Source organism: Dipodomys ordii, unplaced genomic scaffold (assembly GCF_000151885.1).
Source record: "Dipodomys ordii isolate 6190 unplaced genomic scaffold, Dord_2.0 Scaffold99, whole genome shotgun sequence".
NCBI lineage: Eukaryota > Metazoa > Chordata > Mammalia > Rodentia > Heteromyidae > Dipodomys > Dipodomys ordii.
In genome coordinates, this window is record NW_012267315.1 from 6573846 (window position 1) to 6591657 (window position 17812).

Here is a 17812-nt window from a genome sequence, read left to right on the forward strand (position 1 = left end):
AGTAGCAAGCACTGCCAGTCTAACAAATTGAAGAGTATTTGATCATCTATGCAGAGGTGTTAATGCAGCTCCAGTCTGGGGCCAGGGGGGAGGCAGAGCAAATCCTGAAAAGGTAGCACCTCAGAACATGACTGACTGATGATGCTGTTTTATATAAATGAAGCAAAGGGCCAGGCTTCACCAGCTTGCCTAGGAAGCTTTATAAAGCATACTCTGTCTCTGTGCTGGTACTCTGAGAGTCAGTTCCTACAGCTGTTCTTAGTGAAGAATTGATCACTCCTCCCCCAAAAGCCTCAGACTCCAGGGGTCTTTTCTAAGCAGACATCTCACATAAATCCCTGTAGTTCACTGCTAGAAAGAACCCAGTAGGGAAGGGACTGGAATCCTGTACCTGACCTCTTTGTATTTCATGCTTTTGCTGCCTTTATCCCACACCTTTTGCTATAATAAATTTTATCCATGAACATAACTTGGTATTGATTGCTGTGCATGTTACTGGTGGGTCACTCACTGCACTTAAGAATGCTCATGGGACACCAAAAATAGCTCCCATGTGAGAATTTTTTCTCCAGAAATATAGAGAAAAAAATTACCCAAATAAATATCCCCTCTGCCTGGTACTTAAGTATTTGATAACATCAAATTCTTGTGAATTTGGTTGGCAAGGATCTATTCACAAAAGCGAGACAACAGTCTCACTCTTTAGATTACAAGTTTTAGGAGGGTCCTTTAATCCTGTAACCAACCAACGGCAGACACCTTTTTAGAGGCCAACCTGGATGCATCTCTTCAGTATATCTTAACATGCATCATGGCACACAAAAGAAGATAAAGCAAGTTCAAACATACTAGAATAGGGACTGGCAAATTGTGTCTCAGCAACCAAATCTGTCCCACCAACTCATTCTACACAGATCATGACTTAAGAGTGACTACAATTTGCACTCACACCTATAATCCTAGACACTTGGCACAGTTCCATCTGGGAGGATGTGGCCAGCCTTGGTAGGAAAATTTCTGAGAGCCCAGCTAGGAGCTGGGCACAGTTATCCCAGTTAGGATGTAACTCATAAAATAGATGGATTTAGTCCAGGCAATGCCTGAGTAAGGAAGTAAGAAAAGGGTTAGAGGTGTGGTTCAGCAGTAAGAATGGAGTCAGAGAGGACAAAAGCCACTTCTAATTCTCACTAAAAGATGATCTGTACTATCATTCATGCCTTTTCTTTCTCTGCCTTTGGTGTAACTAGAGAAGAAAAACTCCACGATGAGAGAACCACATGATGGAATAAGCCAGTGCCTGAATTTCTGTTAGGAAGAGTCCAAAATGATGTGTTAGCAAGCACACATAAGGCTCTGAGTTCAAAGTCCAGCACTACTTTCCAAAAAACCCCCAAAGAGAGGATGATTGAATAGTTTATTGGTTTTAATGGTTGAAAAAATCAAATGAAAGATAATATGTCATGGCATGAAAATTAAAAGCATTCTGATTTCAGTTTGTATAAATAGGTTGTCTTGAAACCACTATGCTCTCTCTGGGGCTGCTTCCTCTCACATCGGTATTGTCAGTGGCTGTGACTGAGACTCTCTATCCCATGATCACGATGACCAAGATACTTACTATATTGGCTCTTGATAGAAAAAAGTTGCCTGCCTCTGCTCTAGAGTTCCAAATGTCCCATGAGCGTGTGTGGAAGGATGTTGACAAGAATGATTTGCTTTCTTTTCAACATTATTATTTCTACACCACATCTCCTCTCCCTAAGAGAGTCTCCATGGCCAAGGGCCTTACAAGCTGAGATGAGGTGGTTCTGGATTTAAGGAAACTTTATGTAGGACACCACTTACGTAGGATCCGTAATCCACAGCCAGAGTTTGCAGAGCCCAGGGGAGACCGAGGCCGATTAAGATGTCAAACACATTGCTCCCAATGGAATTGGAAACAGCCATGTCCCCCATTCCTGCAAGAACCAGAAGACACTTATATGAGGAGGGGAGGGGGGGCATTGGACTTTCCCCAGTCTTTGGTCTGATGACTGGAAAGCCATTTTGCTGGGCTATATACACTGATACATGAAATGACACAGATTGTAAAATACATAAACACACAGTTGATGGGGCTATTGAACTTCAACTTCAAATGTGATCACTGATTCAATATAAGTGATTAAAAAAAGAAATATTCTGTGAAGGTATTGAGCCATGCTTCTAGAAGGAATGGACTCAGTCTATACAGTGGCTCAAAAGCTTATCAACGTATGCATTTTACATTTTAGCAGCATGTTCTGACTGCTCTGAACCAAATGCAGTTCTTGTGAGAAATTGAGTAGTATCAAGATAATGCAGTCAGTAGTTTTGTGAGGATGTTTAGAGGACACTGGTAAGTTCTGTAGCTGCACAATGAACTGATGTAAAGTAAATGTCTCCAGCATACATCAGGCACCTAAGTGACCGCGAGCATGGCCATCAAAAATGTCCACATGGGGATGGGAGGCTCCCCCCTTTTATTGTCAGTTGTGGGGCTTGAACTAAGGAGGCCTGAGCTCTTTCACTCAAGGCTAACTTGCACTCTACCACTTTGAGCCACAGCTCCACTTCTGGTTTTCTGGTGGTTAATTGGAGATAAGAGTCTCATTAACTTTCCTGCCCAGGCTGGCTTTGAACTGCAATCGTCAGCTCTTAGCCTCCTGAATAGCTAGGATTACAGGTGTGAGCCACCAGCACCCTGCTGGCAGCACAGTTCGAAGGAGAGAAGGGTCTGTCATATGCTGAAAACTGAGCTCCAGCAGCTGCGGCGTTGTGAGGTGTGATCTGGGTAAACCTTTGATGTGGCATTCACTGCTCTCTAGGCTTTCATTCCGTCATCCATGAAATGGAAGTATGTGTGTCCTATCTCACAGAGTTGTTCAAATGCTGGGACACCTAAAATGCCTTACTTGGAAAAGGTTAGCGATCACTGGATTTATTACAATTTTCAACAATGCAACCAGAGGACTTGTGGGTGCTGCCTAGGAAAACATCCTGCTTTCTTCGAGGGTAGAACCTTCTGGCGTTTTCCCCTGTTCTTATCTCAGGAAGCCTTTAATGTACTCAGCATTCAGGCTATTTGCCATTCCTTCTAAATGGCATTTGTGCCCCATCAGCTGCCACGTGGGCCTGACCTGACTCTCTCTCGCTCTCATAGAAAGATCTTTTCTTCCCCCTTCCCTCCCTGGGTCCCTTCCTCCTCCCTCTCTCTCTTGTTCTCTCCTCCCCTCCCTCTTTCTTTCCCTTTCTTCTTTCTTGTTTCCTTCTTTCCCTCCCTCCATTTTGCCCTCCCCTTTCATTCCTCTTTCCCTTCCTCTCTTTCTTTTTATTCTTATTATCCCCAGAGGTCCCACCTTGTCTGGCAACGATGAGGCTGGCCATGCAGTCAGGCACACTGGTTCCGGCAGCCAGGAAAGTGATTCCCATGATGACGTCAGGAATTCCCAGAGTATAACCAATGATCGTGACCTGGCAGAAGCAGGAAGAGGTCTGAGGTAAGGGACCTGGGAATCCTTCCTGCCAGCCTTCCTTTCATTAAAACACAGAAAAGGTTCCAACCTGGACCATAGAGCTCTGCTCTATCAACATAGGGGACAATGAACATCCTGGGGCTAAGACAAGGGTGGTGGACCACCAGATGCTACACTTAAAAGAATCCACACTTGCCAGATTCAAGTTCCCTTTGCATTTGTTCCTTTCAGATGATATAAGTTGTCTGAGGGACTAGATTATTATTTTTTTTGCTGGTACTAAGGTTTAAACTCAGGGTCTTGTGCTTGCTAGGGTGGTGTTATACCATTTGAGTTAAGCCTCCAGCCTTGCTTTTTGCTGTTTATTTTTTAAAAAAGGTCTCAGATTTTCTGCTGGGTTGGTCCTGAACTACCATCCTTCAGCTCTCAGCCTCCTGAGTAGTTAGGATTATAGGTGTGCACCACTGACACCCTCCTAGTACTAGACTTTTAAGGACCAGACAGAAGCAGGACACAATATTTGAACTCAGGGTGGTTCTGGGAAATCTGGGATGCTAGGAACTTAAGCATGCTCATCAGCAGATCACTGTGGGAAGAAGCAAGATATAGAAAGGGGCTGGATTACACATTTTTCTGGTCTTGTCAGAAAGCCACAGTCAGCTTTTCCCATCCTCCATTCCCTGGTGACAATGTCATCTTGCTGATCAGCATCCCTCTTCTTTGTCACAGTCTCTTACTGATTGACTGGCTTTGGTGTAACTCAATTATCTGGATGAGTTATGCTTTTCCTATTTCCCAGGTGAGGATACTGAGGCCCAGGGACGCACCTGCCCAGGTCACACTGGGAAGGGACAGAAAACATTCCAAGCCAGATGGGCTCACTAGATAGGCAGCGGTTTGGTCTCTCTCTCTCTCTCTCTCTCTCTCTCTCTCTCTCTCTCTCTTTCTCTCTCTGTGTGTGAACTGGGGCAAAGGGAGGAAGCTGGTATACCTGAGATTGCATTCTGTAGATGAGCCCACTGTGGCCCCCTGATTTCCTGATGAGGCTGAACACATTTGCGTGAGAGATGATAAAGGAGCTGTAGCAAATGACAGGTAAGGCAAAAAGGAGACAATTTCCCTGCAGGTGGGCCTGAGGAAAAGGGATTTCTAAGATGCAACTACTGAGGGTATTTTAGGACACCATTGTCCCTTTCTATAAAATTACAAGAAGCACAAACCAGCTGTCTTACGGAACATGTTTTTCTTACAATAACTCCTGGGGCAGCTGTTGAAAGAGACACCTCCTCAGGAGAGCTGATTTCACTCCCAAATGCTTTGATTGCTCTTTCCCTGTCCAAAAGTTTGGGGGACTTAGCTCACTCCTTTCCAAGGCAGGGGGTGTCTTTCATGTCCTTTCAGAGCTGAATTTAACCTGGAGTGGCCACAGTCTTCTAACTTCTAGTCTCCAGGGAAGAAAGGAGAGGTGGCAACAGACCTTTCTATTTTGTTGTTCTGAGGAGCCTTTGTAAAATGGAATGACTGGCATCTTGGCCAAACCATGTCTTTCTTTCCTAACCCTCAGTAATGTCCCTGAGGATCTGTCTCTGGCTCATCTAGGAGTGACCTGCTGCACTTTTGGTGTTATTATGATGTTTGTGGTTGAGTATGGAGGGCTGGGGGAACTGGTTGCCCACGAGGTCCAGGTCTCTAACTCCTCCTGTTTTGTTTTGTTTGTTTTTTTTCCTTTCCCATCAGCCATTTTCTTACAACTTATCAGACCTTCCAAACAGCAAAATGACTGCTAAGGCCAGGGGTGAGAATTCAATATAGTATCAAGTGTATAAATTTGCTCTTATCTTCAACATAATCTTTTCAGAAACTTTTCTTTTTAGTTCCTTGAGTGTGCCCAATACTCAAGCATGTTAATTGAATTTTTACAGTTTTGCCATGGCTTTTAATTTCTATCTAACTCTACTTGCAACGAACTAGGTTTGTACTTCATTAAGACTTTGAAGCTAGGGGAAGGGTGAGATTCACCATCACTTCCCAGATCGTCACTTTCCAGCAGGCCCTTTGCCTGTGATCCTGCTGCGCCTCCACTGTGGTGGGTAGAACCTGTTTTCCCCACTCAGGAATAGTGGGCTTGGCTAAAGGAGTGTGGGAAAAAGTAATGGTCAGTCAGTCCCAATGGAAGCCTCAAGGGGGCGCCTAGTGTTTCCACTTGGCCTCCTGCATTCCAGTCACCCTGAGAGAAACATTTCCAGGTCACTATTGGCCCAAAGAAAAAAGGAGTAAACAGAATAGACATGGATCCAATCTGTTGCCTGAATCAAATGTAACAGCCTGTTAACTTGCTAGTCCCAGCTAAGATGAATCAAATCACTCAAACCAAAGATGTAAGAGCAGAATGAATGCTTGGGGTTCTAAGCCAATGAGTTTAGGGCTGGTTTGTTATGCTGTTTATGATAGGATACAGTTACTGGCAGAAGCCTCAGCTTTAATTCTCCTCTACTTTAGTGTGCTTTTCTCTGTAAGAGATCTAGCAACATCCGCCATCCTCCATGCCCTCACCATCCACACCATCATGTAGGAGAAGGCTGCAATCCACAAGGTGGAAGAAGCAAACGTCACCATGAACCATTTCTCCCAGCGGGGCTTGTTGCAGTTGGGGACAGTAAAGTATAAGACGAAACTCAGTGGCCAGGTGAATGCCCATTTCATGATTTCCAGTTTGCCAGCTGGAAAAAAGAAAAGCAAGCAAAAAACAATTCAGTTAGCCATTTCTTTGTTCTGCTACCCCCCTGCATTGCGCCAGAACTAAGTCATATAGTATGTCTCGTCTTCAAATGGCTTTCCACCACCAAAGAACAAACAGAATATTTTAAAAAGTTATTCACTGCCCACCTGCTAGTTAGATCAGGGGATTGTGTGGCAAATGCAACAAATGGAAAAGAAAGAAGACACAGAAGGAGTGTACAGATGTGTAAGGGGCTTGAAGAGGGAAGCTAGGAAGACCACCAGTTTGGGATAGTCTGGAAAGGAAGTTTTTCCAAATTATAAAGTACTGGTAGACACAGTGCCATCTAGTGGACATTCTTAGTGTCTGCAACCCAAGTAGGCAAGGGTTTATAAATGCATACTTGCTTTCTAGCTCACTAAGGATTCCCCAGCTGATGAAGGCTCTACCAACAATGACCTGTTAACACGCATGGGGGACCTTTGCCTGAGATTTTGTGTACCAGCGACACCCACAAATTCATATTTGGAGTATATTAGTTTAAGTTTGGCTTGGGAATTCATCTCTGGAGCGCATCTCTCTCTCTCAGAAAGCTCATGGTGTCTCTCTAGTCTACGCTCACTCTGACCACCACAGATCAGCTTTTCCCATTCACCAACTCTACGTGGATTAAACCATCTAGTACATTCCCCAATTATTACTTTTTAGTTGCAGTGTAGCATTCTACTTTGTGCCACCATTTGCTTATCTTGTGGATGAGCATTTGGTTGTGGTCAGTTTCAGGGCATTAAAAGTGGACATGGTTTGATTTCTTGGGTGCAGACCTGGGGGTACTGCTGAGTCATGCAATAGATGTTTGCTTCACTTTCTAAGAGGCTGGAATAGTTTTCCAAAATGACCACTACTAAAATTAAGAGAGAAAGTTGGTATTTTTTTCATAATACTTTGAACACGTTTTTTTAAGTTGAACTTTTTCTGCAAGGCTTAACAAAATTAATATTATATTTTAAACCAATATCCAATCTTATTTTATCTCTATTTTTTTTCTAAAACTGCATAGAAAAATTACCTAGCATCATTGCTGGCACCCCAGCCTCCCACAGACAGACACGGCAGAGTGGTCTAGAGGGCGAGGGAGCTTTTCTCTCACTCAGTTGGGGCTCCAGCCCCCATTCTGTGTAGGAATTGAGTTGTTCAGTTACTTAAATTCCCCAAGCCTCAGTTTTATCTTCTGTGAAATGTGGACACAGTGACACCAGGAGAATGAAACGAAATGATCATTGGACAGGTGCTGGAACAATAGAAGCTTGCAGAATTCTCTAGTCGAAAAATCTCTAGAGTTGCCGGGTGCTGGTGGCTCACGCATGTAATCCTAGGTACTCAGGAGGCTGAGATCTGAGGATCGCGGTTCAAAGCCAGCCCGGGCAGGAGAGACCAGGAGACTCCTATCTCCAATAAACCACCAGAAAACTGGAAGTAGCGCTGTAGCTCAAGTGGTAGAGCGCTCGCCTTGAGCTGAAGGACAGCGCCCAGGCCCAGAGTTCAAGCCCCACAGCTGACCAAAAAAAAAAAAAAATCTCTGGAGTTGTTTTTGCTTCTTCCTTTTCTTTCACCCCCATGCCCAACCCTGGCAGCTGCTCAGGGCACTTCTGTCATCCCCACAGCCCTCTCTCCCTCAGGTTTTCTATCAGGGCCTGGCTAGAGACTTGGTTTCCTATGGAGTCTACCCCAATGCCTAACCTACCTCTATTTACCAATGGCAGCAAGAGACAGAGCTTCAAAAAGCAAACTGTTCTAGACTATTCCACCAAATTCCACTGGTTAGCTTCAGACTAGAACTTTATTGCTCTACCATAGTCTATGAGACCCTAGCTGATTTGGCCTCAGCCTCTCATCTTTATTTGCTATTTCCCTTTTCCACAGGCTTTCCTTCAGGACTCAGGTCCTCTGAAGCCTCAGGTAAGCTCAGCCAATATTAATATTATTGCTACTATAAACAATCTAATTAGAACAAAGAAAATTGTTATTTTTAAGAACCCAACAAAGATGGATCAAAGACAAGAAAATAAATATTAAGAAAGTTGGGCTATGCGTCTTGTTCAATTCGAGGCTTGAGACAGTGACCTCCTTGAGGCTGACTAGATTGCAGAGCAAGCCTCTCTGAGGGGCGCCTTGTGAGGGGCTTCACATGCTGCAGGATCTAGAACACAGTCAGATTCCCAAGAGTCCAAGTGCAGCCTGGATTTCTGCATGTTCCTAGATCCTGCAATGGACAGAAGAGGCACTTATCTGCGGGGAGTCTTGAAATCCCCTCCCCTAGCTGATCCCTAATGGAACTCCCAGGTAAGGAGTGGGGGGAGAGAGAAAGAGAGAAGATGGGGGCTGGGGCTCATGCATGTTAATCATAGTTACTCAGGAGGCTGAGATGTGAGCATCTCAGTTTGAAGCCAGCTGAAGCAGGAAAGTCCCTGAGACTCTTATCTCTGTTTAACTAGTAAAAAAAAAGCTGGAAGTAGAAGTGTGACTCAGATGGTAGAGCACCAGACTTGAGTGAAAAATCAAGTGAGAGCAAGCACTAAGGCTCTGAGTTCAAGTCTTAGCACACACAGACACACTGATGCACAGGCATACACATGTGCGTGCACACACACACACACACACACACACACACAACTGCAAAGCTGGACAAAGGGGAATGAGGAGACAAAGCTGCATGCAGCTTAAGTCAGGGCAAATGAGAGCTGAATTCTTCCCTCTTGGCAAATATTTCAATTTGGGCTGGGGAGGATGCTCTCTCTGGAAGGCATAGCCCCAGCGTCATTAAAGGGGTGCATCAATACTGCTTTGTAATGACAGCCTTAAAGGTAGCCATTCGATGAGTGTTATCTATAATATGTCTTGAAGGACAATGTAAGAAACATAACTGCTTGAAGAAACCAAAATGATACCCAAAGGGATGTTTTCAGTGATTCAAAGCAGTCCAGCAAGGCCAATCCACATTTTAGCTGGCCCTAATGTCTGATTGTGGACAAAAGAGTAAAAATGATTATCTTTCCTCTTTGAGTCTGAAGCAATTTTGGACATTATTTTACTCTTTGCTTCATTACCATTGGTACAAACAAAGCCCCAAAGGGACAGGCTTAGGCATTCATTAAGCAAATATTTATTGGGTGTCTTTTGTGCCACATGCTGCTTCAGGCACCAAGAATATAGGGATTGGATTTTTTTTTTTTTGGGTCCAATCGTGGGGCCTGAACTCTGGGCCTGGGCGCTGTCCCTCAGCTCTTCAGCTCAAGGCTAGCACTATACCACTTGAGCCACAGCGCCACTTCCGGCTTTTTTCTTTTTGCTTATGTGGTACTGAGGAATCGAACCCAGGGCCTCAGGCATGCAAGGCAAGCTCTACCACTGAGCCACCTTCCCAGCCCCAAGAATATAGAGCCCATGTGCCAGAATGATGTGAATTTTTCTCTCCCTGCTTCCTCCTCACACCCCAGCCACATGCCAGGAAGTGTAGGGCATATATTCTAGTATATTCCTCGGTGAGTGACTTGGCTTTAATAGCAGAGGACTTGATTCTAAAATTATATTCCTTCCTAGGCTTTTAGAAAGTTTCATCCTTTTTACAAAGATTAACTCAACAGGAGAGAGAAGTAATTGTGCAATATTTCAGACCTTACCTGCAAACTGTGAGCTAATTAGTTGATTTTTATTGTAACTGCTAATTTGTGGTAAGGTAGAAATAGGAAAGAAATGTAAGAGCAACTTGTAAGGGAAGAATGAAGTGTTGGGACATTTACTCCTTAAGATGGGTTTCACCTGGTTGATAGGGACTAAAACAACCAAGAAACATGTCTGAAAGGTGGCAAGTGGGTAGAGCCAGGACAACACATCCCAGTGGATGCCAGAAACTGGTGGATAGTACTGATCTCCACATCTACTGCTTCTTTTCCATATATTCATACCTGTGATAAGGTTTAATTCACAAATCAGGAAGAGATAGACAATAATAACACAAGAAACAGATAGATCGTAGCAATATACTATAATGCAGTTGCCATCTCCTCTACTTTTGCACTACAGGGCCATGATTAAGTAAAAGAAAGGTTACTTGAACATAATGATACAAGACAGTCACCATGTCTACTAAGTGACCAACAGCTGAGTAGCATTCACAGCCTGGACATGTTGGATATTGGGATGATTGATATCCTGAGTGGGATGTAGAAGGATTATACAAGGGTTTGCCACATTACTCAGAAAGAAATTCAATTTTTTTCTACAAGTTTTTCTTTTTTTATTTCTTTTGTAGGGCTTGAATCAGGGCCTGGGTTTGTCCCTGAGCTTTTGCACTCACAGCTAGCGCTTTACCACTTTGGGCCACAGAGCCACTTCTGGTTTTGCCGGTGGTCAACTGGAGATAAGAATCTCATGGACTTTCCTGCTCCAGCTGGCTTCAAACCACGATCCTCAGATCTCAGCCTCTTCAGTAGCTAGGATGACAGGCATGAGCCACTGGTGCCCAGCTTATTTCCACAATTTTCTATTTAACATTTTCAAACTATGGTTGATTGTGGTTAATCACAGTTGACCTAAATAACTGAAACCACAGAAAACAAAGCTATAGACAAGGGAGAACTATTTACTGTACACTTTTACTTTTCCCCAATAAGATAATCTACTAACAAGCTATAATTTAACTGGCTGGATGGTTATGGAATTTGGCTGGAGTATAAGAATTTGCACAGATATTTTCTAGTTAAGGACTAAACAGATTTCCATCTTAGGAGCAGTGACTGGGCTTGTGAGTGGTTTGGGTTAGGATTTTTTTTTTTGGTGGGTTGTGGGGCTTGAACTCTGGGCCTGGGCACTGTCCCTGAGCTTTTCAACTCAAAACGAGTGCTCTACTACTTGGGCTACAGTGCCATTTCCAGTTTTCTGCTAGTTAATTGGAGATAAGAGTCTCACAGAACTTTCCTGCCTGTGCTGGCTTTGAACCATGATCCTCAGATTTCAGCCTCCTGAGTAGCTAGGATTACAGGCGTGAGCCATCCTCGTCTGGCTTGGGTTAGGGTTTTCATTGATCTCTCCCGGAGACACACAGAGGAGCATCTCAGCAGCCACAGCAAGACCACCCAAACCAACAGTGGCCTCAGACCCTCCGCTCTCACTTCCGCCCTTAGAGGATGGGCTCTGAAATCCTTCCACAGATGGTCCTCATACCAATTCAGACATCTAAAGAGGCTGCACACATTAATTACACCCCAGGGATTTGATAGTGCCCTGAAACAACCAGAAGCTTCTAGAAAAGAAGAGCAAATGCTTCAGGCTTAGTCCATCTGTTCTACTTATGAGCAAGGTAGAGAACAAGGCTGTCCAGGAATCAGAGGAGAGGCACAGCCTTGATGGCTCAGGTTCTGAGAGCTTTCACCTCCTTTCAAGGTGCCAAGCATGGCTGCTGACCAGTCCCACTAGGTAAGGACCTGCAGATGAGATTTCCGCCCAGCTCTGCTCCTCCCATAGCACCAGCCCTCGAAATAACAAGTTCTGGGGAGAAAAAAAGAGGGAACTGAATAGAAGTAAGGGATAGGAAATGAGAAGAAGGAAATTTGGGCCTGCATTCCCCAGGGCTGGTACTGGCAAGGAGAAAGGCTTCAGCCAGCTGTAATGGGATGGGCAGAGGGCTGCGAGATGCTTCTGCCCTGGAGGATCAAGCTATCTTGCCACCACAGGGTCACTGCATGTCCTCCATAGCACTACACATTCCTACAGAAAAGCTAAGAGGGGATCACTGTCCAGACAACCTTTTCTTGGGGTAGTATTAGAGTTTGAACTCAGTGCTTCCCACCTGCTAGGCAGGCTTTCTGCCACTGAACCAAACCATACCTCCAACCTTCTTTTGTGTTTGTTTGATTGATTTAGTTAGTTTTGAGACTGGGTCTCCTTGCCTGGGTACATGCCTGGCCCACAATTCACTTACCTTAGGCACAGGTCATAGCACCCAGACATTATGCTTTCCCATACTAGCTTGGGTCAATAGGTTTGTGCTATACTGTATCTACGGCACTAGTTAAGATGGAGTCCTGTGAACATTTTATTTTTTTCCTGGTCTGGCTTCAAACAGTGATTCCCCTATCTCTGCCTTGAGATTATAGACATGAGCCACTATGTCCAGCTCATACAATGAATCAGAACAGAACTCAAATTCCAACCTATCATCATGGGCCACCTTGCTGGTCATATTTGGACCTTTACAACAGTCTTACTACCCACTGTAGAAACTTCATATAAAAATATTTATGTTCCTATAGAGGCTTTAAGAAAAAGGAATAGTAGCTGGGCACTGGTGGCTCATGCCTGTAATTCTAGCTACTCAGGAGGCTGAGGATTGTGGTTCAAAACCAAGCCAGGCAGGAAAGTCCCTAAGACTTTTTTATCTGGCCAGTCCTGGGGCTTGAACTCTAGGCCTGGGCACTGTCCCTGAGCTGCTTTTGTTCAAGGCTAGCACTCTACCACTTGAGCCACAGCGCCACTTCTGGCTTTTCTGTTTATATGGTGCTGAGGAATCGAACTCTGGGCCTCATGCATGCAAGGCAAGCACTCTACCACTGAGCCATCTTCCCAGACTCTTGTCTTCAATTACCACCAGAAAAACTGGAAGTGGCACTGTGGCTCAAGTGGTAGAGCCCTTTACCTTGAGCTGAAGAGTTCAGGGACAGTACCCAGGCCCACTTCAAGCCAACAACAACAACAACAAAGAAATGAAAAGAAAAGAAAAATGGAATAGTAAAACAATCATTCAAGTCAAGGCATTCATTCATTGGCCCAAAGTAACTCCCCAACCAAACCCAGACAAAGGATCTCTTACAGGGTGGGTCAAATGGCGTGTATGGTCCTTCATCATCGTCTTCCTCCTCTTCCTCTTCTTCATCATTCTCGTTGTTCTCATTGTCCTCATTCTCATTCTCTGTCTCATTACCAGCTTCAGCAACAGCATCATCCCTCCGAGTTCCATTCACACCCCTGTCTGGGGCGCTACTGGGTCCTGTCCCATTCTCCACAGTATGCTTAATTGGGATTTTAATGGCCACCTCTGATTCCCCATTGGCATAAGCCCTGCTGTTTATCAGTCTTTGTCTCTAGAAAGAGAAAGTGACATGTTTACCACAGTCAAAGGGATGATAAGCATCTGAACAATAAATTCAGACAAGCTCCCTCTAGGAGGAAAGAGTTTATAATCCATTGGAATTAGTAAATCCCTTTAGAGGAACCTTCCAGGGTCTGCTCCAGAGTTTATTTGATGTGTACACATTGAAGTTATCTTCCTTCTCTAGATTATAGGAATCCTTATTCCATATGTGAGAAAGTGATGGAACTGTATTAAGACCAGTGTGATCAATAAGGCCATCATTCCAGAGAAAGGACAATTAGGTCAGAAACTCTAGATTACTTTAACCTAAGGTACACTTTATTTAGCAACAAATTTGGTTCAAGATCACATTGGGGACTTTACTCAAATGGATAGAAGGAAAATGTAGCTGGGTTCTGGTGGCTCACACCTGTAATCCTAGCTACTCAAGAGGCTAAGATCTGAGGACTGTGGTTCAAAGCCAGTGTGGGCAGGAATGTCTATGAGAGAGACTCTTATCTCCAATTCACCACCAACAAAGCTGGAAGTGGAGCTGTGGATCAAGTGGTAGAGCACTGTCCTTGAGCATAAAAGCTAAGGGACAGGGCTTAGGGCCTGAATTCAAGCCCAAGGATAGAAAGAAAGGCAGCGTGGCGGGGGGGAGGGGGGTTGCGGGGGGGGAAAGGGTGAAGAGTAGAAGGGGAGAGAAAAGGGGTAAAGAAGGAAAAAAGTAAGAGAGGAGAGAGAGGGAAAAGAAAGAAAAAAAAGGAAAAGGAAGGAAGGAAGGAAGGAAGGAAGGAAGGAAGGAAGGAAGGAAGAGGAAGGAAGGAAGAGGTAGGGGAGTTTTGCTATATAACTTGGAGCTAGATTATATCTTTCAATAGAGGAAAAAGTAAGGAGCAACATACAATTATGGCCAGTGAGCCAAGATGTTGGAAAAGGGATAAGGGATATTATTAAGTTAAATTTTGAGTCAGATCCTTCTTCTTTCAAATCAGGAAGCTTTCTCTCCTTCTCTCTGTTTCCCACCCCTGTCAAGCAGATAGGCCATACTTTTCCAGATACCTCATTGATTAACATGCGGCTAGCCATCGAGAGGCGGGTCTTGGGGGGGAAGTGGCTTGTGATCATGATTCGAAGTCCAGCCTCAGAGAAAGAAAGCTGGTGTGGGTAGGCTGACAGCAGCTCATCCACCATAATCACTGACGCTTTGCGGTGGAAATTGGCTAGGGAAATGTAAAAGGTAAAAGAAATCAGCATTGATGTCAGAAATAGGCATTTATTCATTCTTTCTCCTATTCTCTTCTTTCTGTTTTCATATCACTTCTATCCATTCATTCATCCATCCATTCACCCACTCACACACACACATCACTCCATCCACTCACTCATCAGTCCATCCATCCATCCATCCATCCATCCATCCATCCATCCATCCATGCATCCACTCATCCATCCACTACTCCATTCACTTACCCATCAGCCCATCCATGTATCCATCCATCTGTCCTTATACCCACCTATCCTCTCTCTATCTCTGTTCCCTCCACCTATGAATCCAGGGAAGGTTACAGCAGGAAAAAATTTGGAGGAGTCAGCATTTTTCTTATTAATAGCTTATTGAGGTAACTTTAAAGAATTGAAACATCATTCACTGACATGGTCAAAAATAATGATAATTTAAGAGAATTCCTCATGTTTAAAGGTTCTTTTCTCACTTAGATCTGGGGCACAGGAAACACACCACACTTTTAGTAATCACGCCCTCTGAAAGCCAGCAATATTCATACAGAACTGTTAAACACTATAGAACAGACTATTGTGCTGGGAAGAAGTCATGGTATAGAAATATACACTGCCCTGCAGCTCAGCCTGTGAGCAGAGTGGACAAGGGAGTGGATAAGTGAGAAGTCTACTTCCAGAAAACCAATATAAAGGGGGTTGGGGACAAGGTTTCTGCATAATGATTTTGTGGGAGACTGAAAAAAAAATGTTCACCAAGGCCCAATCCTACTCTTGTGAATGAAGGTAAATACTCACAGCTCATAGGTAGTGGCCATAGCTTCTCTTAATACTAGTTCCTGTTTTCCAAGCCACTTAACCTCAAAATGATTTGTAGAAACACTGACTAATATTAGGTAGCTCTCTTTGGTTCCCTAAGAGTTCCTTTTCTGATTATAAACTTTTCAGACAAGAAGATGAATAAAATCTTCACGGAGAATGATACTAAATAAAACCTAAATCTTCTATTAAACATACATCTAATACTCAGAAAAATATATCAAGTATTTGATTTTTAAAATCTAGTAATTACCCAGACTCCAGAGATAAAATTGAAAATAAGGTATAGATTTTGTAATTTCTTTTTTTTTCCCTGAAAAGCAATTTTATGGTACACATTTCAGGGGATTAAAAAATAAATGAAAAATGAAATCCCAGGCAAAATTAAATGGTATTTTTGTATGTTTCTCTACAAAAGAATATTATTTATCAGAGATTACCATATTATTTCCCTTAATATATCAGTTATTTTGTAAGAACCTATTGAATACAATAATTACTTTGAAAGGTAATTTCCTATCTCCTTTTGCAGCTTGGAAACTGAGTTAATGTAGCTTAAAAGTTAATTTGGATATGTGTAATAATATTCCAACAACATTTGTCATTTATAGACTATTACACTAAATTCCTTTATGTATTTTATCTGACTTACTCATTATGAAAATGATTCTCATTAATCAGAAGAGAAAAATAAGGCCCTGAGAGGTTATAAAACCTGTGTTACAGTCACACAAACCAAGTATGACAGAGTAAGTATCTCAAAACCCATGGACATCTCTCATTGGATCTCCTGCCTTTATTTCCCATATGACTTTTAGAAAACGTGTTCTCGGTAAATCTCCACATGGCTTTCTGTGTTGACCCATTACCCGGTATGAGACTGCCCCATGATGCAGCCAAAGGGGGGACAGGAGGTAAGCAAGCTTCTGTAGCCTCATCTCCTCTCTCTCGGGACAGGCAGTGTTTCCTCAAGGTCAGCTAGGATGGCTTGGTGTGTCTACGAGATGGGCAGGAGGACTTAGACTCCAGAACTTCCTTCTTGGCCACAGGATCTACTGGTTACCTTTCTTAAGTAGCACCACAGTTGCGTCGCAGTTGCTGCTGTCATCAATTTCAGCATTGTTGGCCAATCCATTGACCATGTTCCCAGCACCTTTCGTCCTCCTTTCAAAGCACTGATGGATGCAAGCATTATATCTGAGCAAAGCAATAAAGCAGAAAGAGGTCATCAACATTTTCCATTTCTCCACTTCCCAACGCCGACTGCATCCGCCCTGGAGCTCCCGTGACCTAGAGGTATTAAGTGGAATCCCAGGCCTCAAATTATGATTTGTTCTTATTTCGTCATTCCATTTTCACTACCATTTACAGTCACTTCCAAAATGAAGAATGGATAGCAAATGAAAATAAAATGATCATAGCATAAATCAATAATGGCCCAGGACATTCTTTGCTACCTTTTATCTCTGGGATTGAATTCCCATGCTCTGAATCTGAATGCGCAGGCTAAGACAAGGTTCCATGGATGGTCAAGGTCTACTGCACCTGGATCACACCTCCAGGGCTTTCATTATCAGGCCCTCACATGGCGTGGAATGAGATGTCCCATCCACACCGTCACCCATGATTTATATGTTACAAGCCAGTTGACTGTCTATGTCTATCTCTTGCTGCCCTTTGATTCACCTAGTCAAACCTTTTATTGTATGAATCTCTATTACTGTTGTACCTTAACTCCTGGTCCTATTGGCTTTTGGCCTTATGAGAAATTCTGAGTTATAATTCTGAAAAATGATGGAGTATTTTCTTTGTAAATACTAAAAGGATACACAAGGAAATTTCCAAAAAGAAAACAAAGACAAATATTAGTCACAACTCTGCCAACCAGGAAAACAAGAAAATGCCAAGATCTCTGGGTAATAAGAACAACTGGAGTATAGTACAGGCAAGTTGGGCAGAGACTATGAAGATTGGCGTTGAAAGGGAAGAGGCTTTTACAAGTTCCTTAAATGTTTTGGATCTAGAGTCCTAGAAAATTCTCATGGACTAATCCTAGAAAACTTCTGGATACCTGTGGGCAAAGATCTAGACAGGGTTTCCAGAGCACTGTAGGCCACACTTTTTTTTTCTTTCTTCTCCCACTCAAAGATCTGAAGTCTTCATGATTTACTGACAAAGAAAAACTCCTTTGTGGAGACTCCTAGCCTGACCTGTGGCTTCTCATAGGAGTAGCCTCCAGAAATAGAAGAATCTCAATTGCCAGCTAGAAGATCAAACAACTTGTGTTTCTTTTCTTTTTCTCGTCCCTTTTGCTGCTATAGGAGTCCCCTCTTGCTATATCCTTGTGCCTACTTTTCCATTAGAGCAGCTACAAGGTGGGTTGATGATGGGGACAAGTCAGCTACCATG

The 17812-nt window shown here is 43.4% G+C and overlaps 1 protein-coding gene across 1 annotated transcript in view; it reads right to left on the minus strand.

Moving 5' to 3' along the window:
* The window catches only part of Slc24a3 (solute carrier family 24 (sodium/potassium/calcium exchanger), member 3), a 411501-nt gene that overhangs the window by 18860 nt on the left and 374829 nt on the right, over window positions 1–17812 (minus strand). Inside the window, exons 9-14 of the mRNA XM_013027028.1 lie at window positions 16467–16600; window positions 14408–14568; window positions 13082–13352; window positions 6048–6214; window positions 3378–3492; window positions 1846–1958 (exon numbers count right to left, since the gene is read on the minus strand). Of these exons, the coding sequence (XP_012882482.1) occupies window positions 1846–1958; window positions 3378–3492; window positions 6048–6214; window positions 13082–13352; window positions 14408–14568; window positions 16467–16600 (961 nt within the window). The remainder of the gene's footprint in view (window positions 1–1845; window positions 1959–3377; window positions 3493–6047; window positions 6215–13081; window positions 13353–14407; window positions 14569–16466; window positions 16601–17812) is intronic.